The sequence below is a fragment of the Hyla sarda genome, unplaced genomic scaffold, assembly GCF_029499605.1.
Source record: "Hyla sarda isolate aHylSar1 unplaced genomic scaffold, aHylSar1.hap1 scaffold_18, whole genome shotgun sequence".
Lineage (NCBI taxonomy): Eukaryota > Metazoa > Chordata > Amphibia > Anura > Hylidae > Hyla > Hyla sarda.
Window position 1 is genome coordinate 1841680 of NW_026608445.1, and position 25196 is coordinate 1866875.

General features: G+C 42.1%; 2 protein-coding genes across 2 annotated transcripts; one reads left to right on the forward strand and one right to left on the reverse strand.

The window, feature by feature from the left end:
* Positions 1–560: 560 nt before the first annotated feature.
* LOC130313967 (H/ACA ribonucleoprotein complex subunit 3-like) lies at positions 561–938 on the reverse strand. Its single transcript, XM_056552702.1, has one exon. The coding sequence runs from the start codon at positions 882–884 to the stop codon at positions 690–692; it is 195 nt and encodes a 64-aa protein (XP_056408677.1). The 5' UTR covers positions 885–938; the 3' UTR covers positions 561–689.
* A 3601-nt stretch (positions 939–4539) lies between these two features.
* On the forward strand, positions 4540–24082 carry LOC130313982 (jeltraxin-like). Its single transcript, XM_056552714.1, has 4 exons — positions 4540–4657; positions 5226–5459; positions 22546–22634; positions 23388–24082. Exons 1-4 carry the CDS (start codon positions 4540–4542, stop codon positions 23829–23831), a joined length of 885 nt encoding a protein of 294 aa, XP_056408689.1. The 3' UTR covers positions 23832–24082.
* The last annotated feature ends 1114 nt before the right edge of the window (positions 24083–25196 follow it).

The window sequence follows — 25196 nt, forward strand, 5'->3', positions numbered from 1 at the left end:
ACGGACCACTGTTCCAAAAATCAGTCAGACACCTGTGGGGTGTAAATGCTCACTGTACCCCTAATTACAATACGTGAGGGATGTAGTTTCCAAAATGGGGTCGCATGGGGGGGGGGGGGTCCACTGTTCTGGTACTATGTTGGTTTTGTAAACACACATGGCCTTCAATTTCGGACAAATTCTCACTCCAAAATCCCAATGGCTCTCCTTCTCTTCTGAGCATTGTACTTCACCCGCAGAGCACTTTACATCCACATATGGGGTATGTTCTTGCTCAGAAGAAAGGAGGCTAATAATTTTGGGGGCTTTTTCCCTATTCTCCCTTGTGAAAATGAAAACTTTTTTTTTCATTTTCACATCCAACTTTAACGAAAATTTGTCAAACACCTGTGGGGTGTTAAGGCTCACTATACCCCTTGTTACATTCCGTGAGGGGTGTAGTTTAAAAAATGTGGTCACATCTGGGTATTTATTGTTTTGCGTTTATGTCAGAACCGCTGTAACAATCAGCCACCCCTGTGCAAATCACCAATTTAGACCTCAAATGTACATATAAAAAACAGGATGTACATCCCATGGTAAATGATAGTCACAAATGTCCAATAGGATTGCATGTGATAAAGTAAAGGTTTTATATGACTATGTCCAGCAGTCATTCCTCCAGAAACTTGCATCTATTCCCATTGGTCTCATAGAATAGGTCTTGGTTGCTGAGTTAGTAGCAGGCCGATTCTCTTCTTGATAGAGACGCGGTGTTGGGAATACTTGTCATCTGGTGAGAAGCGGGCAGGATGAGCTGAGGAGGTTGGCTGTCCACTAGGAGACACTTTCTTCATTGTGTACACCCGCTCCCCCTGCTCGTTCAGGTAAAATTGCAGGAGCATGTCTGCCGCGTACAGCGAAGCCTCGGTCACACCACACTACTTGCGTTCCCCGCTACACACAAAAAAAACGTTTTTTTCATTTTCACATCCAACTTTAAAGAAAATTTGTCAAACACCTGTGGGGTGTTAAGTCTCACTTTACCCCTTGTTACATTCCGTGAGGGGTGTAGTTTCAAAAATGTGGTCACATCTGGGTATTTATTGTTTTGCGTTTATGTCAGAACCGCTGTAACAATCAGCCACCCCTGTGCAAATCACCAATTTAGACCTCAAATGTACATAGTGCGCTCTCACTCCTGAGCCTTGTTGTGCGTCCGCAGAACATTTTACGCCCACATATGGGGTATTTCAGCATTCAGGAGAAATTGCGTTACAAATTTTGGGGGTCTTTTTTTTCCTTTTTCCGCTTGTGAAAATTAAAAGTATGGGGCAACACCAGCATGTTAGTGTAAAAATTTTTTTTTTTTTACACTAACATGCTGGTGTAAATCCCAACTTTACCTTTTCATAAGGGGTAAAAGGAGAAAAAGCCCCCCAAAATTTGTAACGCAATTTATCCCGAGTACGGAGATACCCCATATGTGGCCCTAAACTGTTTCCTTGAAATACGATAGGGCTCCAAAGTGAGAGAGTGCCATGCGCATTTGAGGCTTAAATTGGGGATTGTTTCCCAAATAGGGTGTCTCCAGCTATTGCAAAACTCCCAGCATGCCTGGACATTCAGTGACTGTCCGGCAATACTGGGAGTTGTTTTTTTTCAACAGCTGGAGGCTGTTGTACAAGACGTTTTTTTTTTTTTTTTTATTGGGGGGGGGGGCTGTATAGGGATATGTGTATATGTAGTGTTTTACTTTTTATTTTGTGTAGGTGTAGTGTTTTTAGGATACATTCACACGGTTGGGTTTACAGTGAGTTTGAGCTGGGAGTTTGACCTGTGGTGGAGAATTTTCAGCATCTCAAACTTGCAGCAGAAAACTTGCTGTAAACCCACCCGCGTGAATGTACCCTGTATATTCACATGGGGGCCAAGCCTCCAACTGTTGCAAAACTACAACTCCCAGCATGCACTGACAGACCATACATGCTGGGAGTTTGTTACTTAACTCAGTTTGTTACCTAACTCAGTGTTTCGCAACCAGTGTGCCTCCAGCTGTTGTAAAAGTACAACTCCCAGCATGCACAGTCTCTCAGTTAGGTAACAAACTCTGTTTCACAACCAATGTGTCTACAGCTGTTAGAAAACTGCAACAATCAGCATGCATTGACAGTCGAAGGGCATGCTGAGAGTTGTAGTTTTGCAACAGCTGGAGGCACACTGCTACAACTCCCAGCATGCCCTTTGGTAGTCTGTGCATGCTGGGAGTTGAAGTTAAGCAACAGTGAATGCACACTTTTTCATAGAAAAAAATGTGCCTCCAGCTGTTGCAAAACTACAACCCCCAGCATGCACAAACTACCAAAGGGCATTCTGGGAGTTTTAGTTGGAACTCCAGCTGTTGCAAAACTACAACTCCCAGCATGCCCTTTGGCTTTGCATGCTGCGCATTGTTGCTAAGCAACAGTAGGAGGTGAACAGGCTCACCTCCTACTGTATACTGCCGCTGGGACCGATCCTGCTGCTCCTGTCGCCGCTACCAATCCTGAGGGGACCCCCGCTGAACCAGGGCTAGGTAGGAGACCCCCGCCGGCGCCTATCTCCGCTCCGATCGCCATCCAGATCACCGCCGAGCAGGTCCGTGATTGGTCGGTCATTCCAACCTATCAATCACATGATTGGTAATCGGTCTCGGACAGCCCCATGTCCTTAACCCCTTAACGACGCAGGACGTAAATGTATGTCCTGGTGATGTGGTACTTACGTTCTGAGCATAACCGCGGGCATCGGAGCGATGCCGGCATCATGCGCGGCAGGTCCCGGCTGTGGATCACAGCCAGGGACCCGCCGGTAATGGCGGACACCCGCGATCCCGTGGATGTCCGCCATTAACCCCTCAGATGCCGTGATCAATATCGATCACGGCATCTGCTGCATCGCGGTCACTTAATAGGATGATCGGATCACCCGCAGCGCTGCTGCGGCGATCCGATCATCCTGCACGGCAGACGGAGGTCCCCTCACCTGCCTCCGCTGTCTCCCGGGAATCTTCTGCTCTGATCTGCCTTCCAGACCAGAGCAGACCAGAGCAGAAGATCACCGATAACCCTGATCAGTGCTATGTCCTATACATAGCACTGAACAGGATTAGCAATCGAGTGATTGCTTTAAATAGTCCCCTATGGGGACTATTAAAGTGTAAAAATAAAAGTAAAAAAAATTTGAAAAACCCCCTCCCCCAATAAAAACGGAAATTGTCCCATTTTCCCTATTTTACCCCCAAAAAGTGTAAAAAAAATTATTTTATATACATATTTGGTATCAACGCGTGCGTAAATATCCAACCTATTAAAATAAAATGTAAATGATCCCGTACGGTGAACGGCGTGAATGTAAAAAAAAAAAGTCCAAAATAGCTGCTTTTTTATAACATTTTATTCCAAAAAAAATAATAAAAAATTTAATTAAAGATTTGTATAAGCAAATATGGTATTAATAAAAAGTACAGATCATGGCGCAAAAAATTATCCCTCATACCACCGCTTAGATGGAAAAATTAAAAAGTTATAGGTCTTCAAAATAGGGGGATTTTAAACGTACTAATTTGGTTAAAAAGTTTGCGACTTTTTTTAAGCACAACAGTAATAGAAAAGTGTATAATCATGGGTATCATTTTAATTGTATTGACCCACAGAATAAAGAACACATGTCATTTTTACCATAAATTGTACGGCGTGAAAACAAAACCTTCCAAAATTGGCAAAATTGCGGTTTTCTTTTTCATTTCCCCACACAAATAGCATTTTTTTTGGTTGCGCCATACATTTTATGGTAAAGTGAGTGATGGCATTACAAAGGACAACTGGTCACACAAAAAACAAGCCCTCATACTAGTCTGTGGATGAAAATATAAAAGAGTTATGATTTTTTGAAGGGGAGGAGGAAAAAACGAAAATGTAAAAATAAAATTGTCTTAGTCCTTAAGGTCCAAATGGGCTAAGTCCTTAAGGGGTTAAGGTGTTAAAGGGGTATGCCAGTGGAAAACATTTTTAAGAAACTGGTGCCAGAAAGTTAAACAGATTTGTAAAAATATTTACATTTACATATATTTAAAAAATCTTTATCCTTCCAGTACTTATTAGCTGCTTTATACTAAAGAGGAAGTTCTTTTCTTTTTGGATTTCTTTTTTTGTCTGCGCACAGTGCTCTCTGCTGACACCACTGTCCATGTCAGGAACTGTCCAGAGCAGGATAGGTTTACTATGGGGATATGCTTCTAATCTGGACAGTTCCTTAAATGGACAGAGGTGTCAGCAGAGAGCACCGTGGACAGAAGAAAAAGAAATCCAAAAAGAAAGGAACTTTTTCTGTAGTTTATAGCAGCTAATAAGTGCGAGAAGGATAAACATTTTGAAATAGAAGTAATTTACAAATCTATATAACTTCCTGGCACCAGTTGATTAAAAAAATTTTTTTCCACCGGAGTCCCCCATTAAGTACTATAATGGAGTCTGCACTGCTCACCACTCATCCCACCTGTTTCATTAGTGGGCTTGATCCATGTATCCCAACAGCTTGACACAGACTCTCAGGTATTCAGTTGCCAACCGAGGTCTTGACTTCCAATTCACATTGAAAAAAATTACAGCCACATCAGACAACAGGTACAATTCTCAGAGTAAGTGGAACTGAACAGGACAAATATTTTCCTCTTTTACAACCCTATATTGATGTATGGCAACGTCACTAGGAAAGTACATTGCCTGTGTTAATAAAGTTAATTGCATTTAAGGGTGGTATCTGAGTTCTGACACAGGGACCATTTGAAGTAGCGAGGCGCTGCAAAATGACCGTTGTCCTATTCCATTCCACTCCCCTTGAAAATTGTGCCTGTTGTCTGATGTGGCTGTTATAAAGAAGGTGTTAGGTAAGTTTCACACAAGACCAGAGTTCTGTTACCATTCCTTCTTTACATTGTGTTTTCCTCGCTCCACTTACCCCTTGAAGGCCGATAACCAGTGTATTACAAGGTACCGATTCAAAATTAAGTTTGAATTCCGTGGAATCATCTTCTTGAACGACAGGTCTATATTTAACTCCTGATATTCATTCCCTTTACACATCTTGTCATCTACACCTAAAAAACAATGTCCAGAATTTGACCTTTTCGTAGGTTTAAACAGCTTAAACTGTTGTTGTAGTTCTGATTCATTCTTGCCTCAACTATTTTCACTTTTTACTTATAGGCCTTCCTACAGTCCATCCTAAATTCAGCAGCCCGACTCATTTACCTTTCCAGCCATTTATCTCCCCTCTGTCACTACACTGCTTACCTATTCAGTTCAGAATACAATATAAACTCAATTCTAAGCATAAAACTCCACACAATGCTGCCCCTGACTACATCTTCTCTCTCATCTCTGTCAACCATCCTACAAGTTCTCTGGAATGCAATGACCCAAACCAACAGACACAGTTTTGTAAGCACTGTTAAAACATATCTACAAGCGTATAACGTTTCCTACTTGGTCTTCCCCAAACTATCATTCAGAGGTGTCCCCTATGCTCTATGCACTTTAGACATTCAGAGATTGGCTAGTGACTGGTTTACCCAAATCTTTAAGTAGTAGAAAATAACCTATACTTACCCCTCTCCTTTCCCTGTCATGCCTGTTTTTTCCATGTTGGTCCCCGAACTCACTGGACTTCCTTGTCTGTGTCACACAGGGGTCCTCCTGCTTAGCTAATCAGTGGCTGCAGCTGTGTCCCACCTCAGCCTCTGATTGGCAGAACAGGACGGCCCTTGTAATATAGCGGTCTCTCTAGGGGGAGTATGGGGAAGTAAGTATAGTTTTTTCTTATTACCTGCTCTATGAGCACAGCATTAAAATATAGCAGAACATAGCAGTGAGGCTACAGCCCGTGACTCAGACAACACAAATGTTAACAGACATCTGTCCTGTTACAAAGCCTGCTTGTCCACATCCTGTCAATATGACAAATGGTTACTGCGGTCAATGACTCAAAAAAATGAAATAAAAAAAGGCCTTTTTTGAAATCTTCCCTGACAAAAACCCTTTTCTAATCACCCACACTGAGAGATTCAGTAGAAGAAGAAAGCAGACAAGAACTGAAGGTGTCCATACATTTAACTAACCATTGGCCGAATGTTCGTTCAGCTGACATTTATCTTACCTGACCTCACTGGGAAGGGGTGAGCTACAGCCATACTTCTCTGGGGCCATCTCTCCAAGAACAATAGGGATGGGCTGCAAAAATCCAACATATCTGGCCCTTCTCTCCACATACATCATCTCATCCCAACCCTTCTCTCCAAAGACCATTGCTAAAGATATAAAAGCGAACAGACCTGCAGGTACAGGTACAGACCTGCAGACAATGGCGAGTAGCTAAGAGGGATGGAGAGCTCTTTTTCTATTAGCTAATCACTGGTGTATGCAGCTCATACCTACTACAAAGTTAAAAGATGCCTTTAAAAGATCAAAGGTACAAGACCCAAGGTACAAACAACCCCCCCCCCCCCCCCCCCCACACACACACACACAAAAGAAAAAAAAAGTTATATACACATATAGTTATCATTAGGTAAGATAGGTTGGTCCAGTAAGTAGTTTTCCTCCGTTAGGGGGGTGACCTCAGTTGTAGTTACCTCCAGTAAGCTGGTGCCCCCAGTAGGTATTTTGTCCCTCTGTAGGTAGGTAGTTTGCACCACTGTACATAATTTGTCAGCTATAGGAAGGAAGCAGATAGGTTGCCTTTGTATGTAGGTTTACCCATGTAGCTAGTTTGCCCCCTTTAGAAAGAACTCTATGTAGGTAGTTTCACCTTATAGGTAGTTTGATGTTCCTATAGATATGATTCCCTGTTGGTAGTTTTCCCCTGTTGGTAGGATCTCCCTGTTGATAGATTGCTCTCCCTGTAGGTAGGTTTTTTCCCTCTCCTATAGGTAGGATCCCTACCTAGGTAAACTAGAACAATGGTCAGAACTCTGGCAGCAGACATTTAATGTGGATAAGTGCAAGATAATGCACCTTTGGGTGTAAAAACCCTCAGGCAGAATATAGAATATTTGACACATTCCTGACCTCAGTATCTAAGGAAAGGGATATAGAGGTAACTTTCTTAGAAGACTTCCTAGAAGGTAGGAAGACAATGTAATAAAGCAGCAGAAAATGCTAGCAGAATGATTGATGTATAGGGAGAGGTAGTAGCAGTAAAAAGGGAAGTGCTCATGCCATTGTACAGAGCAGGCTGTTCCCCAATAGGTAGGTGTGTCACTCACAGTAATTTGGTAGTTGCTCCAAAAGGCATTTGATACTGTGATACACAAAAGGTTAGTATGTAAAATGAAGTGATAGGAAGCAGAGGGTGGGTATCATTGAAACTTACTTTGGTTGGGTGACAGTTACAAGTGTGGTACTGCAGGGGTCAGTACTGGGTCCACTTCTTTTTAATATGTTTATAAATAAACTTGTAGAGGGATTAAAGAGTAGAATTTCAATATTTGCAGATGACACTAAACTGGGTAAGGTGATCATCACTGAGGAGGATAACATAATATTACAGAGGGATCTGGGGAAGCTGGAGGCTTGGTAAACTAAATGTTATGTGGATAAATATGAATTTATGCACTTGGGCCATAAAAACAAATTGTACAGTTATGTGCTTAGTAAAAAGACATTAGGTAAAACTACTAATGAAAAGTATCTGGGGATATTGGTGGACAGTAAGCTCAACTTTAGTGATCAGTGCCAGGCAGTGGCTGCGGAGGCTACAAAGTCATGGGATGTATCAAGAGAGGCTTGTGACGGGGACACAGCTTTGCCTCTGTATAAATCATTAGTCAGACCTCAGATGGAGTGTTGTGTCCAATTTGGAGCCCCTGTATATAAGAAGGACAAGGCTGGAGAGGGTGCAGAGGAGGGCGACAAAGATAATTAATGGTATGGGAGGATTACAGGGCCAAGACAGGTTATCAAGCTTGGGGTCATTTAGTTTGGAAAAAAAACATCTTAGGGAGGATTTGATCAGGTTTTCAGGTAATAGTCTAGATTTCCTTTATAATAATCTGCCGCTGCATTTGAAGCAGAGACTAATAATGTCACTTTCTACCAGCATATGTCTCTTCGGCAGTGAACAGGTGCTTAGTCGCTAGCAAAAAATGATTAAAATTTTTTGAACATATAGCATTTTTTTAACAATTTTTTTTTTTTTTTTTTTACTGACATGGCCCCTTATTACATTGGCAGTTATACTGAGCAGTACGTGACAGGGCTAAAATTACAGAGGTCACAGGAAAGAGGCTCATATAGGGTTAAGCTGGTGGGTAAAGGACTTGGGGGTAAACTACCACTATTTTCTGCTAACAATAAAAAAATAAATAAAAAGAAACAAGCACATATAGTACTCACTCAATGTTGTTCTCTGGTATCTGCCTTTATCACACTTCTGTAACATCTTTCAGCTGCATTTTCAAAAAGAAAAAAGCATAGTTAAAATTGGCAAAAACAATTCTGATTGGAATTTTTTTTTGTACACTATTCTGGGGGGCTCCATCTTGCCTGAACTGTTTTTTTTTTTACAGCATTTAGTAAGCCCCATGGACATAGACACAATGGATATTTCCAGAGCCTATTCTTTGTATGGGGAAACTTGTAAGCTAGCTCTGCTATCTGTGCAGGGGTCATTCTACAGGGAAGGGGAGGCTGAGCTCCTAAGGTTTCATCTATCTATTACTGGTGTCACCTTTCGCTGTAATTCTGTACAGATCACTTTCCAGCAGCCTCCTCCTCATCATCACAGATAGAACATGATGCCTGAGCTTAGCTTTAGGCTTAGTGGTCAGATTGAAATCAGGATTATTTTATAATATAGATAGTAAAATGGAAATGTATAAAAACATCACCAATTCTTAAAAGATATGTTTAACATAAAAATATATTTAAACAAGAGGTCATTTTTTTGATAATACATTTACTTCAAATATTCTTTTTTTGTTATTTGCCAGGTGTATTATTTTATCCCTAGAGTGAATCTGATACACAGCTCAGTGCAGGCAAATTTCTACAGAAGTGGTTACTCTGCCAGACAGAATTTCCAAAGAACATTAAAGTAGATTTGTTTGTACATGTAGAAAACTGTATTACTGAGGAGGCGGCCAACAATCAGTGTTATAACGCCCTGATCCATGTAAACAAGGAAGATCTGCCTACAACTGCCATGTGTTATGTAAAAACCAGTGGGAAAGTTCTTGATCCATACAAATATATTTCCCATTTGTAGCTGTAGAGTATGGTATAAGTGTATAATTAATGGAATCTGACTCTTACAGATCAGCAGAACAGAGGTTCTCTTGATTCTCAATATTTTTACATTATTTGTACATTACTTTACATTATTATTCTCTCTCAAAATAGAGGCCATTTATGATTGTAGAATAAGCACTCTTTATTAGAAAATAGACAGATTAAAGATAAGGCACCAAGGTACACATACAGAAAAATGGGGGTGAAGATGTTAGCTGGAATATCATGGGGAGCAGCATAACAGTATAAATACAATGTGAATGGATGCTGATAAAAGCAGCATTCACAGGTCAAAATCAAGATGGTATATTGTACACACTGTTAAATGATCACGGTATAAAACAGAGTTAGAGAAAGAGGCATAAGTCACATTTTAAAAGATTCCTGCCATGCATTCTGCCTGAAACCACCTCACCTAATTACCCCGAACATACGTTTTCGCTACTGCTTCATCATAATAATATTATTATTATTCATACAGATCTTGATACTGTCGCTACTCCATGTTATTTTTGTGTACTGTGCTATCTCCTCTGATGACGTCTTGGTAACCCAACAATAAAAATGTGTTGGGAGTGCAGTGGGAAAAATACATATCTAGTTAAACCAAAGTTTCAGCCCCAGTTCTCCATCAACAATGTTTACGAATACTTAACTCTCTCAATTTTTTTCACATGGGGGAATTGGGAAAGACCATTAGATGAAGTTAAATGGGCACTGTCACCAAACTTTTTTTTTATATGTTGTAGTACTTATGTACTACAACATATCTCTAATACAAATCCATTATTTTTCATTAAAATTGTTTATTTTAATTTTGAAAACCGGCCACTAGGGGTCTCCCTCCTAGTGGCCGGCTGCAGGTTGGCGTGACATCATGCTTGAATTCGGGCCGATGCCGGCCGGGCAATCGGACCTAATTAATTCAGCCTGTGCTCGCTCCCTGCCTGTCAATATGACAGGCGGGAGCGAGCATTGGCTCCCTGGCCTCACACTCAGGCCCCGCCTCCCGGCATATATGTGCCGCTGCTGCTGCTCTGCACTCGGGGGGGGGGGGGGGAGAGCGGAGTTTGGGGTAGTGCCGCGACCCTAAATAAACTATTGTTTTCAACAGGGGGAGGAGAGCGGGGTTCGGGGTAGAGCCGCAGCCATGGCCCTAACAAGGTTATTGTTTTCAACACAGGGAGCCAATAGATGTCAGGGCATGCTAGGAGTTGTAGTGGTGAAACAGCTGGAGGCACCCTGTATAGGTGAACTAAGAACGGAAGTCGGCCCCCCCAGCAGGCATCAGTGACGTCGCACCTACTGGGGAAGTCTGCCTGGTAGTGTGCTCAATGATGCCTGCTGGGGGGGCCGACTTCCGTCCTTAGTTCACCTATACAGAATACACCTATAAACACCTGTATACACCTATACAAAAAGCCATTTCTCATATAGTAAAAAAGAAATGTAAAGGCATGGAAGGGGGTTAGGGATAGATGGGTAATAGGCAGGGACAAAAAAAAAGGATGAGGGGAGCTACTCTTTAACAAAAATGTATGTGGTGTTACATTTAAATTGATGAGATGAGCTGCAATATCAGGCACCGTCTGTAAACAAGAATGGTGCTATTTGTAGGGGAAAAGTAGATCCATTTTCTTATCCTCACATGTTGGAGTTCTACATTGCCTTATATGATACAGAGATTGGTTGAGCCGGCTTCAGCTTAAAGACAAAAAAAAAAAAATAATAATAATTATAGTTGGCAAAATTAACTCCTGGGCGGAACTTCTAACAACTAATAATTTTACAAGATTTGCATAGTTGTCGAGATAAGTATATATAAGGAAGCATCTGTATACAGTAGTTACCTTACACTTTGAGACAGAGGAAAAGGTATCACTTCTATTTCATTATATCCTGCAGTTATCATGACATTTCTCTCTGAATTTGCTGTTGTGCTTTTTATATAAAAATGTTTGTCTTTAAGTCACCTTTTAAGTTTGTGCTATTATGACCTTTTGTTCATTTTTTGTCCTGTTTTTAATGTATTCAAATGTTGTAATAGATGTTTGTAAAATTCTGTTTGCAGGCAATTACAAAACTTCATTGGTTGAGAAAAGGAAAAAAGGTAAGGTCTATTATGATGAACCAATTCATGCTGGCAAATAGATAAGAGATAGATCTGAGCACCAAACTGAATCTTTGCCTAAGGGATGGATAGATGGATGGATGGATGGATGGATGGATGGATGGATGGATGGATCGACAGACAGACAGATTAAGTAGAAATGGCACATGATAAGTTAAGGACTATATTACAGATTCTGCATTGGAGCTTTACAGGAGTAGTAGAACAAAATACATAGGCACACAGAGTAATGCATGGTGCCATTGTATGGCACTTTATTATAGAGGCAGCCCCCCAGTCCTTTTAGAAATAATGTTTCTAGGAGAGAATATCACCATAATAAATATGCCTCCATATGAAAGCAGTGGCATACAGTTCTGCAATACACCAATTAGACCTCTCTGGGTGCCATATTACACCTAAGTTGCATGGAGCCATAATATGGTGCTGTGCCTGTAAGTAAAACTCAATGATTTTCAGTAGCATATGGAAGCATGAGATAGGAAAATGGAGCATAAGGCCATTGGGATGCAAACAGATAGATGATGAGGGGCGTAGTCCCTTAAAGGGGTATTCCAGGATTTTTTTTGACTATGCTACAGGGGCTGTAAAGTTAGTGTAGTTCATAATATAGTGTCTGTACCTGTGTGTGATGGTTTTCTCACAATTCTTATGTGATTTTTACCCCAATATTTATTTTTAACAGCATACAAAATTACTGTTGTCTCAGATTTTTCCCAGGTTGCAATGCGGCTGAGACCTGACTCACTAGTCAGCTGATGACAGGGAGCCTGTCTGCTTCAATGGGTGGAGCGATCGCTTGGTGGGAGAGAGATCAATCTGCAACTAATGCAACAGCTGTAGGCACCCTGATTGAAAACCACAGGTTTTTTGAATGGATGCAGTTCATTTATGTTTCAATGGGTGGGTTGGCTGATGTGTGGGAGGGAGGAAAATTGAATTATGGGATTTGTAGGCAAAGAAGAAAACTCAAACAGGAAATACCAGTTCACAAAAAGCTAGCCACAGTGTTATGGTAATCTCACAACATAGCCATTTAGTCCCAAGACAAGCGCAGATCCTTCCTAAGCATGTCCATTACTGTATGCCAGGTACATACTAAAATAACCTTATGGTAGATAACCCCTTTAAGTGTCACAATCTGGTTTCACATCTTGGATGGGTGATGTTGGTTGGGTGCCTTTGATGGTGACAATTTTTCTTTTTCCTCTTCTTCTTCAAAGAGCCATAACTCTACTGGGCCATATTTGGTATTACGGTATAAATTACATGTTTTCTTTATTATGTAGGTCAATATGATAACAACAATAACCTGTATATACATAGGTTTTGCTTTGTATTACTACTTCTTGGGGACGCAGGGCGTACCTGTCCATCCTGCGCCTGCTCCTGCAATATAATCGGGTTGGTCCCCATGGCTAACAAATGACCCAGCGTCATATCGGGTCGGTCCCAGTGTCTAACAGTAGCCGGGACCTGGGGTTAATAGCGCATGTCACCGATCGCGCTATTAACCCTTTAGATGCGTGTCTAAAATATAAAAAAAAGCATTTCCGGCAGCTCAGTGGAGCTGATTGGGACCACCACGATGAAACCGTGGTGTCCCGATCAGCTAGGACTCAAGAGGATGGTCTCTTACCTGCCTCTGGCACGTCTGATCAGCGATTGTTTGTTCCAAGCCTTAGATCCAGGATTGAGCAATCGGCCGCCGATAACACTGATCAATGCAATGCCATGGCATAGCATTGAACAGTGCTGGCAATCAATGTACTGCATGTTATAGCCCCCTATGGGGACTATGACATTGAAAAAAAGTTTAGAAAAGGAGATAATAAATGTGATTTAACCCCTTCCCTAATAAAAGTCTGAATCACCCCCTTTTCCCATAAAAAAAAACATGTAAATAAAAGTAAATACAGTGTAAAGATATGTGGTATCGCCACTGCATAAGTGTCCAAACTATAAAAACATATAGCTAATAAAACCGCAAGGTCCATGGCATACACTTAAAAAAATTCCAAAGTCGAAAATAGCATCCTTTTGGTCACTATTTATACCATAAAAAATGTATAGAAAGCGATCAAAAAGTCTAATTAAAGGGGTACTCTGCTGCCCTGCTTTGCAAGCTCCGCTCCCCAGCTTCCGGAAGTTTATTGTTTTGAAGGCTGCATGAGGGCTTCCATGTTCATGGCCTCCCCCCGTGACACTGGGGAGCGGAGCTTCCGAAGCAGGGCAGCGGAGTACCCCTTTAAAAACAAAAATGGTACCAATAAATACTTCAGATCACAGCACAAAAAAATTAGCCCTCATACATCCCCATAAGCGGAAAAATAAAAAGTTATAGGGGCCAGAAGAGGACATTTTTAAGTACGACAAAATCAAACGTATGTAAGTAGGGTATCATGTTAATTGTATGGACCTACAGAATAAAAATCAGGCATGATTTTTTCAGAAAAATGCACTGTGTAGAAACAGAAGCCCCCAAAAGTTACAAAATGTTTTCAATTATGTCGCATTGCCTAGGTCGACGGTACGAACGCTGCCTCCCCGCCTCTCCCATAAAACTCCATGGAGGAGGAGTGTCGGCCTGTGCAGGAGATCGAGTGGGGGCCCAGTGTTCGGACCCCCCGATCAGACACTTATCCCCAATCTTGTGGATAGGGGATATGTTGCTTTTGCTACAGATTTTTATTATTTTTATTTTTCTACCATACAAAAATCTGAAATTATTATTTTTGTTTTTTACATTTATGCTACTCACCAAATGGTTTCATTAGCAATATTTTTTAATTGCTTGAACAATTAAATGCTTGTCAATACCAAAATGGTTTAGTTTTTTTTTTGTTTTGTATTTTTTTGTACAATAATTCCTAGCTGCTGGGTGATAGCCACAGTGGATGTGCTAGTTTTTTATGGATACTCCAGAAAGGGTTATTAAAAAATGTTTTAAAAAAAGAGGAAAATGGGAAGTAAAAAATTGTAAGGGAAAAAATAGGTTATGTAAAAAACAAAAGTTGCAAAAATTGCAACAGTAAGAATGATTGCCACAGAAAGTGCACATGTCACCTACAAAACTCAACAAGAAGTATAGCGCTGTCTTACTGACATTAAAACATACAAATCACAGGGCCCAGATAGCATCCATCCCTGAGTTCTCAGGTATTGGGTAGTGCTAGACAAACCCTTATTTATTATATTTAAATATTCTATAATGATAAGGATTGTTCTACAGAACTGGTGCTTAGCAAATGTGCTGCAATAGTGATGAGCGGCATTGCCTATATTCGAATTTGCGATATTTCGCGTATATATAGACGAGTATTCGTTATATTTGCGTATTCGAGGAAGAAAACAGTGAGGGGGTGGGCAACTTTACTATTGGTTGCTAGGGATGTTGTTGATAACCTCTGACAAGTGTATTTGCATCATTCTAATTGGCCCACAAGTGAAAAGAAGGAATATGCGAATATTCACATATGCGAATATGCGCAAATGCGCATATGTGAAAAAAGCGAATATTCGCAATTTCGAACATATAGTGAATATATTCGCAATATTCATGAATTTGCGATAAAAATTCAAAATGCGAATATTCGCGCCCAACACTAGTCCGCTTGTGCAGCGCACAGACAACAATTGTTTCGCTTCCAAAGCTTCTTCCAAAGCTTCTTCTTCGAGGCTGTGAAGAAGCTTTGGAAGCGAAATAATTGTTGACTGTGCGCTGCATAAGCTGACAATAAAGTTGTGTTGGATCCATGTCGTGTGCCACAGACACTTTATTCCTACAAATGTGTTACTGGATCTGCTGCTGCTAGTCTGCCTGTGCACCGTCCGGACCCTCGGAGCAATCACCCGTGAGTCTGTATCCACAGAATACAGTGAATAGTACGGTAGTGCCAGCTACCCTTTCTAAAAGTATACAACGTAAAATATACCTAAGCAAAAGACAGTGTCAACAGTATAAAGGCAAATTGAACACCTAACAATAATATTTGTAGATAGATAGATAGAGTAGATAAATAGCTTTTTGAGAAATATACCTTATATAGAGAGTATAATTGACAATATTGAGTTTTATTTTGCTTTTGTTTTGTAGATGAAAAGTCTTGCAATTTTAATTTGCCTTTTCGCTGGATGTCATGAAACTGGAGGTATGTTTCTTGCATTTGTGCCCCCTATTACAACGCTATGTGTGCATGTGATAAGATACTGCTTCTATAATCTATACAGTGATAGTGGCATTGAAATTTGGAACTTCAGAAGGCCAATAGGAAAAAACATTATTTTATATCCCTACCACTTGATTCGTGCAGCAGAAGGTGGTACATCCCAACATATTGAGTCCTCCATGGTCTAAACTCCCCAAAACCCCCCCACTCACCAAGAGCTAAACTGACAACATGTTGTGGTATACCACATATATACCGTATTTTTTCACACCGGCGTATAAGACGCACCCAATTTATAGGTGCAAAATCTAAAAAAAATTAAGATTTTGAACCCAATAGTGGTCTTCAACCTGTGGACCTCCAGATGTTGCAAAACTACAACTCCCAGCATGCCCGGACAGCCAACAGTGGGGGGGGAGGGGGGGGAATTGAAAGTGAAAGTAAATCGATCTTTACTGTGGCAACCACTAGGGAGGCCAAACTGCAACTCCCAGCATGCCCAGAGAGCCAAAGGCTGTCTGGGCATGCTGGGAGTTGTAGTTTTGCAACATCTGGAGGTCCGCAGATTGAAGACCACTGCATAGGAGGTAATACTCACATGTCCCCGCCGCTCCGGACCCGTCACTGCTGCCCTGGATGTCGCTCCATCGCTGCCACGTGTCCCCGTCGCTCCGGAACGTCTCTGCTGCCGGCCGGGTATCCACGCTCTCCGTCGCCGCCATCACGTCGTTACGCACGCCGACGCACGTACGCGACGACGTGATGACGAGGAAGGAGAGCGCCGGCCATACAGGGGATCGCTGAACGGAGAAGACACCGAGGAGGCAGGTAAGGTCCCTCCCGGTGTCCTGTAAGCACTAACCCGGCTATTCAGTCGGGCTGTTCGGGTCCGCCGCGGTGAAATTGCGGCGGTCCCGAACAGCCCGACTGAACAGCCGGGTTAGTGTCACTTTTGCTTCAGACGTGGCGGTCAGCTTTGATCACCGCGTCTGAAGGGTTAATACAGGGCATCACCGCGATCGGTGATGTCCTATATTAGCCGCATGTCCCGGCCGTTGATGGCCGCAGCGATAGGGGTGTATTTTTCCCCCCAGTTTTGGGGAAGAAAAAGTGCGTCTTATACAGCGAAAAATATGGTACTTGTTAACAGTTAAACACAAATAGTTCCATGAGGTTTATTTTATTTTTGTAACACCTGGAACTCTGTCATAGTATAACCCAACCCACATAACATATTATTAGTGGACTGACTCTTATCATTTTACACCAAGAATCAAAACTCCCCACTTTACTAAAATTCATATTCTTTATTAATTTACCATTAAAAATCTAACTACCGTATATACTCGAGTATAAGCCGACCCGAGTATAAGCCGAGACCCCTAATTTCAACCCAAAATCCCAGGAAAAGTTATTGACTCGAGTATAAGCCTAGGGTGGGAAATACATCATCCCCCCCTGTCATCATCCAGACCCGTCATTAACATCCTCATCATCATCACCGCCTGTCATCATCCAGACCCTCATCATCATCACCTGTCATCAATACCTTGTCATCATCCCACACATCCCCCCTTCATCATCCCCTTGTCATCCTCCCCACCCCCCTTCATCATCCCCTTGTAATCATCCCACCCCCCCCCCTTCATCATCCCCCTGTAATCATCCCACACACCCCCCTTCATCATCCCCTTGTCATCATCCCAACCCCCCTTCATCATCCCACACCCCCCCTTCATCATCCTCTTGTCATCATCCCACACCCCCCTTCATCATCCTCTTGTCATCATCCGCCCTCAGTGGTCTTCAACCTGCGGACCTCCAGAGGTTTCAAAACTACAACTCCCAGCAAGCCCGGGCAGCCATCGGCCGCAGGTTGAAGACCACTGCGGCCTTCGACATCATCCAGCCCCCTCTCACCCCCCTTTAGTTCTGTACAGTACTCACCTCCGCTCGGCGCTGGTCCGGTGCTGCAGGACTGTCCGGAGAGGAGGTGGTCCGGTGGGATAGTGGTTCCGGGCTGCTATCTTCACTGGGGGCGCCTCTTCTCCGCGCTGCGGGCCCGGAATAGAGGCGTTGCCTTGACAATGACGCAGAAGTACGTTGGCAATGAACGTACCTCTGCGTCGTTGTCAAGGCAACGTGACTATTCTGGGGCCGGGCCCGAAGCGCTTAGAAGAGGCCTCCCCGGTGAAGATAGCAGCCCGGAACCACTATCCCACTGGACCACCTCCTCTCCGGACAGTCCTGCAGCACCGGACCTGCGCAGAGCGGAGGTGAGTACTGTACAGAACTAAAGGGGGGTGAGAGGGGGCTGGATGATGTCGAAGGCCGCAGTGGTCTTCAACCTGCGGACCTCCGGAGGTTTCAAAACTACAACTCCCAGCAAGCCCGGACAGCCGATGGCTGCCCGGGCTTGCTGGGAGTTGTAGTTTTGAAACCTCTGGAGGTCCGCAGGTTGAAGACCACTGCGGGTGGAGAGTTCACTCGAGTATAAGCCGAGGGGGGTGTTTTCAGCACGAAAAATCGTGCTGAAAAACTCGGCTTATACTCGAGTATATACGGTATATACAGAGTGTTTGGGAGAAATCCCAAAATTCTCCTAGTGAGGGATCAGTTTCTAATCAGTTTTCATTCCACTGCATCACAGATTTATAATAGTATATTTTAAAAACAATATATCCCCTTGGGTATATCATACGATACAGAGTATATAGAAGGTCAAAATAAATATTCTATATCCACAGTATAACAAACCTTACCATGAAGTGCATATGCAATTTCCTACTAAGATATCTTTAGTCCCATAGCTATATTGGAGCAGCAAAAGACTAGTGTACATGATGGACAACCCTCTGAAGAAGCATACGTTCTATAGGTTTAATCCCCTTTAGGAAGATAATGAAAGCATACGTTTGGGGATCTGGTGCGGCACTTTTGATACATACCATGGGTAAGATTTATATATACCACTAAGATGTATATACTGCACTAGCACTATTTTGGTGATGCAATGTAGGCCTTAGGAGTTATAGCTATATCACAGGATGTTACTTATATACTCTGTCTGCCATTGCTGTGATGTAGCTATGGGACTAAAGCTATCTTAGTGGGATATTGCACATGTACTTCATGGTAAGGTTTGTTATACTGTGGAGAAGAGATATTTATTTTGATCTACCATATACTCTATATTGTATGATATACCCAGAGTGATATATTTTACTAAAACATACAGTTATAAATCTGTGATTCAGTGGATTAAAAATGATGACTATAAATTGACGCTTCACATGGAACATTTTAGGATTTCTCCCAAACACCCTGTATATAGTAAAGTTTTTAATGGTAAATTAATAAAGACTATGGCCCAGATTTATCAATAAGCCTGAAACCCTAATTGTCTGTTTTTTCTCACATCAACCAATCACAGATCAACTTTTACTTTACCAGAGCTCGTTAAGATATGAAAGTTGAGCTTTGATTGGTTGTTCTGGGGAAAAAAAAAAACCAGACAATTAGGGTTTTAGGCTGATTGATAAATCTCCTCATATAAATTTTAGTGAAGTGGTGAGTTTTGACTTCATTTTTCTGGGTGTAAAAACCTTTTTACAGCCCTTTATCTGATCCCAGCAGTTTAACCTTCTGCATGCCAGTATCAATAGGGATCGCAGCATGCAGAGAGGGAACTGACTAGTGGTGTGTCTGTCCGGGGTTACTATGTCAGCTGGAGGCCTTCTAAAGGCCTATGTGCCTGCCATAGGAAGATCTTGTTATTCAGTCTTCACAGGCATGCTCCCCTGAAAAATCACCAATTTTACAGTTCACCCCCATACAGTAGTATAGTCATTTTCAATTTCCCTTTAATGGTCAGCCCTAAACTTGCTCCTGTCCCAGGGTATCACCAGTAGTAATTTTCCAACCATTTAGGTCATTCCTTATGTTCTACCAAAGTCTTTCAACCCAAATAAACATGCAATTGGCTTTCCCTTCAACAGTAATGTTATGTCTCTCCCAGAACTAACAACTCACACCAAGATTGGATGTGCTTCCCCACACAACACCAAGACCTTATCAATCCCTATTTGAATTCGTAACTTAAATATATCAGATTGCCACAAGCTCTAGTGTCAAATGGAACAAAAAAAGCCGCTCACTGCAGCTATACTAAAAGCAAACGTCCCCATATGCTGTGCTAATGTTCTATAAGTATATGTAGTATACAGGGGTCAAGTCCTGGGAAAAAAAAGAACTCCACTTAAAGGGGTACTAGACATCTTATACCCTATCCAAAGGATAGGCGGATAAGGTGTCTGATCCTGGGGGTCCTGACACTGGGGACCCCAACGTTCTTCCTGCTGCACCTGGCATTCGTTTAGAGCATTGGGTGCAGCGCCGGAGGCTTGTGACGTCACAGTCATGGCCCCTCAATGCAAGTCTATGGGAGGGGGAGTGACGGCCGCCACGCCCCCGCCAATAGACTTGCATTGAGGGGGCATTACTGTGACGTCACAAGCCTCCGCCCCGCATCAACAGTCATCCGGCAAGGAGCGAAGCTCGTTCCGTGCACCAGATGTCGGGGGGGCCACAGTTGAGATTGCGGGGGTCCCCAGCAGCGGGACCCCCCACGATCTGACATCTTATCCTCTATATTTTGGATTTAGGGATAAGATGTCTAGGGGCAGAGAACCCCTTTAAGGGCAGGACTCCTGCTAATGGGAACTGCGTTCCTGCTGTGTAAAAAGTGCTGGAAATCCGTTCCCATGAGTTCCTGCAGGACTTGAGCCCTGGTAGCATAATCGTAAGCGCTGCTGGGGTATTAATGAATTGGTGTGTTAATGGTGCTTACCTGATCCTGTAGTGGAGGAGAGCTTGTCAACGAAGAGCTGATCGGTGGTGCAAGTAGAAGTAACAGTATTGCAGTATATAGCAGACTGTGTAGCTGTATAAAATGAACTAGTAATTAATATTAGTACAATTAATTGAGGTGCTACTTTAGAATAAATTCACGTAGCTACTGGGGTTATACCTGACATGGAATGTCCCCAGGCCGGTATAAGAAAGTTAGCCGGATGAACGGTTGCTATGGAAGATGGTCGTCCTGACTATGCACTGGTGCATTCTCTAAAAACTGTGTAAACAAGAATGAAAACCAATAAATATCCAGAGGGTGTAGGCACCAGTCAAAATGTCCTTGGTGTAAATAAGGCAGTCACAAGATAATGGATAAGCATGAGTACTGACAATGGGTTAATACCGGTAATTAATACATTCGGCAGGCTAGGTTACCTGTCACTGTTGTCGTGCCGTATGTGCGCTTTTCTGTGATTCTCTGTGCTGAAGATCCCGTCTGGTATTCCCGGCTGATGGTAGTGCCGTAGTGCAGCGGGAGAATGCCCCGGCTGGCAGCGTCTCAACCGAACTGCTAAGCGGCTGCCAAGTGTGATGGTAGATGGTGACATCACTACGGCGGCTCCTAGGGTCCACAATGCCTCAATGTATTAATTACCGGTATTAACCCATTGTCGGTTAACACTACATACCCTATTCGAATTCCCCATTGAAAATGTCTTGGCCAATCTCTGTTCGGTGGAATCTGCCTTATGTGAACTGCCCTGTGACACCGCCTTCTAGTAGGTTGTATTGTACCACCACACCACCCAGGTTCCCAGGATAATGACAGTCAGGTTCTGAGCTTTTTCCCAGTGTAAAAAAAACGAGAATATATACGGCCCACCCCTACTCACAAGTTCTCCAAACAAAAGCCCTAGCAGCTGACCCACCTGTCCTTAATACATAACTCACATGACACTATATATTTCATCCATTATTATGGGGAAGACACTGCAGGAGGGCCCCTAGGACACAGAGGGACTCAACTTGACAGGGCCTAACTACTGTACGGGATTATATCCCGTACTGGGACATCACAGATTAATATGTAATTTGCATAGGTAAAATACAGGCAATGTCTTAAATCTTATAGCTTAGCTTTTAGCTGTAGTAACAGCATGAGATGTAGAAAGGAAACATCCCATGTATTTTTACCTATGCAAATGTCATAATAAACCAATCTTCATTTTTGCAGAGTAAGGATGGGGATTTGTTTCTACTTGTGGTTTTGGTAGGATGTGCATCAAGAGTTTTTGGACTCTGTTGACTCCACTATACATGTTTGTGCTGTAAAATTATGTTCATATAACAAATTATGAGAATGATCTTGTTAAAGGGGTACTCCGGTGGAAAACACTTTTTTTTTTTAATCAACTGGTGCCGGAAAGTTAAACAGATTTATAAAGTACTTCAATTTAAAAATCTTAATTCTTCCTTCAGCTGCTGTATGCTCCACAGGAAGCTTTTTGAATTTATTGTCTGTCTGTCCACAGTGCTCTCTGCTGGCACCTCTGTCCATATCAGGAACTGCCCAGAGTAGAAGCAAATCCCCATAGCAAACCTATCCTACTCTGGACCGTTCCTGACATGGACAGAGGTGTCAGCAGAGAGCACTGTGGTCAGACAGAAAAGAAATTAAAAAAGAGAAGAACTTCCTCTGGAGCATACAGCAGCTGATAAGTACTGGAAGGCTTAAGATGTTTTAAATAGAAGTAATTTACAAATCTGAATACAAAATATATATTGGAGAGGCTCTTGTCTATCCAACTAACAAAATGACCTGAGCTGTCCAATTATTTATATTTTATAGTCAATATTTTTTATAGTTTATAATTTACAAATCTGTTTAACTTTCTGGTACCAGTTGATTTAAAAAAATATTGCTTTCCACCAGAGTACCCCTTTAATAAGGGTAAGGATGATGAACTTGGTAATAAGGTTGATGGCGACCTTCATACTGTTTGTGATAGTAATGATGCTTAAAGTTGTGGAGTATTATTATAATTATTAACATTATTATTAATATAGTATTATTTTATTTCTTTAGCTGATAAAACCATCATCCTTTTTTCCAAGCAAACAAGCACAGACTTCGTGACTCTGCAATCTCCGGACAAAGCTTTAAGGCAAATTACTGTATGTCTTCGCTCCTACTCTGAGCTGACCCAAGAGCATGCCCTTTTTTCTTTAGCTGTGAAAGGCCAAGGCAAGGACAACACTTTCCTTTTTTATCCAATGCCTCCAAAAAATATGTCCATCTCCATAAATAATGAAGATATATACTTCAGGGTCGACCACTATAGTCTAGACTGGAAACACACTTGTGTCACTTGGCCAGGAAGAGGAGAGTGAAAAAAGGGGGTACTGGACGAGCGCTACTGCTGAAATAAAATGGATGCAGAACGCCAATAAAGCACAGGACAGTTTATTATGGTTTAGAACAAACGGACAATGCGTTTCGGCACTAGCATGTGCCTTCCTCAGGTCCATAAAATGAATAATTACGGCGTCCTGGAGCCTCTGGTGTGCTATGGTCATGCCACCACAGCACACCAGAGGCTCGAGGATGCCGTAATTATTCATTTTATGGACCTGAGGAAGGCACATGCTAGTGCCGAAACGCGTTGTCCGTTTGTTCTAAACCATAATAAACTGTCCTGTGCTTTATTGGCTTTCCGGATCCATTTTATTTCAGCAGTAGCGCTCGTCCAGTACCCCCTTTTTTCACTCTCCTCTTCCTGGTCATAACATATCCGTACACCTTCGCGGTCACGGACAGGGGATCTCGAGCAGCACAACTGCCACCATCAGTCTCCACTTTACACCCGCCTGGTGAGGTGCGGTCCCCGTTGATAACCTCGGCGGGACATCACACCACCCAGGGTGTAGTGGTTTTCGACCAACTCATCACGCAGCCATCATCCAAGAGAGAGCGCCCCAACCTTTTTGTCTCTTCTTCACACTTGTGTCACTTGGGACTCTGTTACAGGACTGCTCCAACTGTGGATTAATGGCAAACGCTACCCCAGAAGAATTACTACAAGCAGATCTCCCATTGGTCCTCAGATGAGCATCATCCTCGGGCAGGATCAGGACAGTTTTGGTGGTGGGTTTCAGGCAAGTCAGTCTTTTCTAGGAGAAATATGTGATGTCAATATGTGGGATTATGTTCTGCCCCCAGAAGTTATAAAGGCCTATTTTGATGACTATTATAATATAACTGGAAATATCTATAGCTGGGTAACTGGTGCATATAAAGTCCATGGGAACATTGTTTCCTTGACTAATCAATTCTATGATAGGAAGCCCCAAAGGCAATGTAAGGCCATTTAATTCACTTCCTTACCTGCACATTTTATGATCTAGTCTGACTTGATATTATAATGATATACTGTATTTACTGTAGTATTCCCTGTTCTCATGTTCAGTCATTCTTGCACTACCATATGTTTTCTGTAGTGAGCACTCTATCTTATTGAACATAAATACGCCCTGAACATGTGCCACTCATTATGCATAGTGTATATACTCCATCTAAATCCTGTAATTCCATATCCTTATGGTTAATAAATCTTATCTTGACAACTGCAAAGCTTGTCATGTCATTTTTTTTTACTGATATATAAGCCTTATAACCTGGTGCAGTAAATAAGGTGCTACAAATGAGTGGATCGGGAACAGTAATAATTTTAGGTTGAATTCACAAAGTGGTTCTCCACTGGAGGCTTTTATTCTGAAACAGCACTTGTTCTGCTCTGTGTCCTAATTGCACAAGAGACCAATTAAACGGGTACTCCACTATAAAAAAAAAATGTTTGTAAATCAACTGTTGCCAGAAAGTTAAACAGATTTGTAAATTAATTCTATTTAAAAATCTTAATCCTTCCAGTAGGGACTCAGTAGGGATATAGGTTGAACTTGATGGACTCTGGTCTTTTTTCCAACCTCATGAACTGTGTTACTATGTTACAGTACTTAGCTGCTGTATGCTCCACAGGAAGTTATTTTCGTTTTGAATTTATTTTCTGTCTGACCACAGTGCTCTCTGCTGACACCTCTGTCCATGTCAGGAATTGTGCATAGCAGGAGATGTTTACTATCGGGATTTTCTCCTACTTTGGACAGTTCTTGAAATGGACAGAGGTGCCAGCAGAGAGAAAAGAAGTAAAAAAAGAAAATAACTTTCTCTGGAGCATACAGCAGCTGATAAGTACTGCAAGGATTAAATTTTTTTAATAGAAGTAATTTACAAATCTGTTTATCTTTCTGGCACCAGTTGATTTAAAGAAAAATGTTTTCTAGTGGAGTACCCCTTTAACTATTTAACCCCTTAACGACGAATGACGTATATTTAAGCCCTCCGCCGACTCCCGCGATATGCCGCGGGGTCACGGCGGCTATCAATGTCCGGGACCCGCGGCTAATACAGGACATCACCGATCGCGGGGAAGCACTGTATTAACCCTTCAGACGCGGCGATCAAAGCTGACCGCCGCGTCTGAAGTGAAAGTATCCCGGCTGCTCAGTCGGGCTGTTCGGGACAGTTATAGCCTCCTATGGGAACTATAACACTGCAAAAAAAAAAAGTGAAAAAAAGTTAATAAAGATCATTTAACCCCTTCTTTAATAAAAGTTTGAATCACCCCCTTTTCCCATTTAAAAAAACACTCTGTAAATAAAAATAAACATATGTGGTAT

What these genes read in the sequence shown, in the direction of transcription:
- LOC130313982 (XM_056552714.1), top strand. Translation starts at nt 4,540, where the DNA reads ATGTATCCCAACAGCTTGACACAGACTCTCAGGTATTCAGTTGCCAAC. An exon ending in CAACAGGTACAATTCTCAGA is followed by an intron (nt 4,658 to 5,225) that starts GTAAGTGGAACT and finishes TTTTACTTATAG; the next exon opens with GCCTTCCTACAGTCCATCCT. An exon ending in AAACCAACAGACACAGTTTT is followed by an intron (nt 5,460 to 22,545) that starts GTAAGCACTGTT and finishes TTATTTCTTTAG; the next exon opens with CTGATAAAACCATCATCCTT.
- LOC130313967 (XM_056552702.1), bottom strand. Translation starts at nt 884, where the DNA reads ATGCTCCTGCAATTTTACCTGAACGAGCAGGGGGAGCGGGTGTACACA.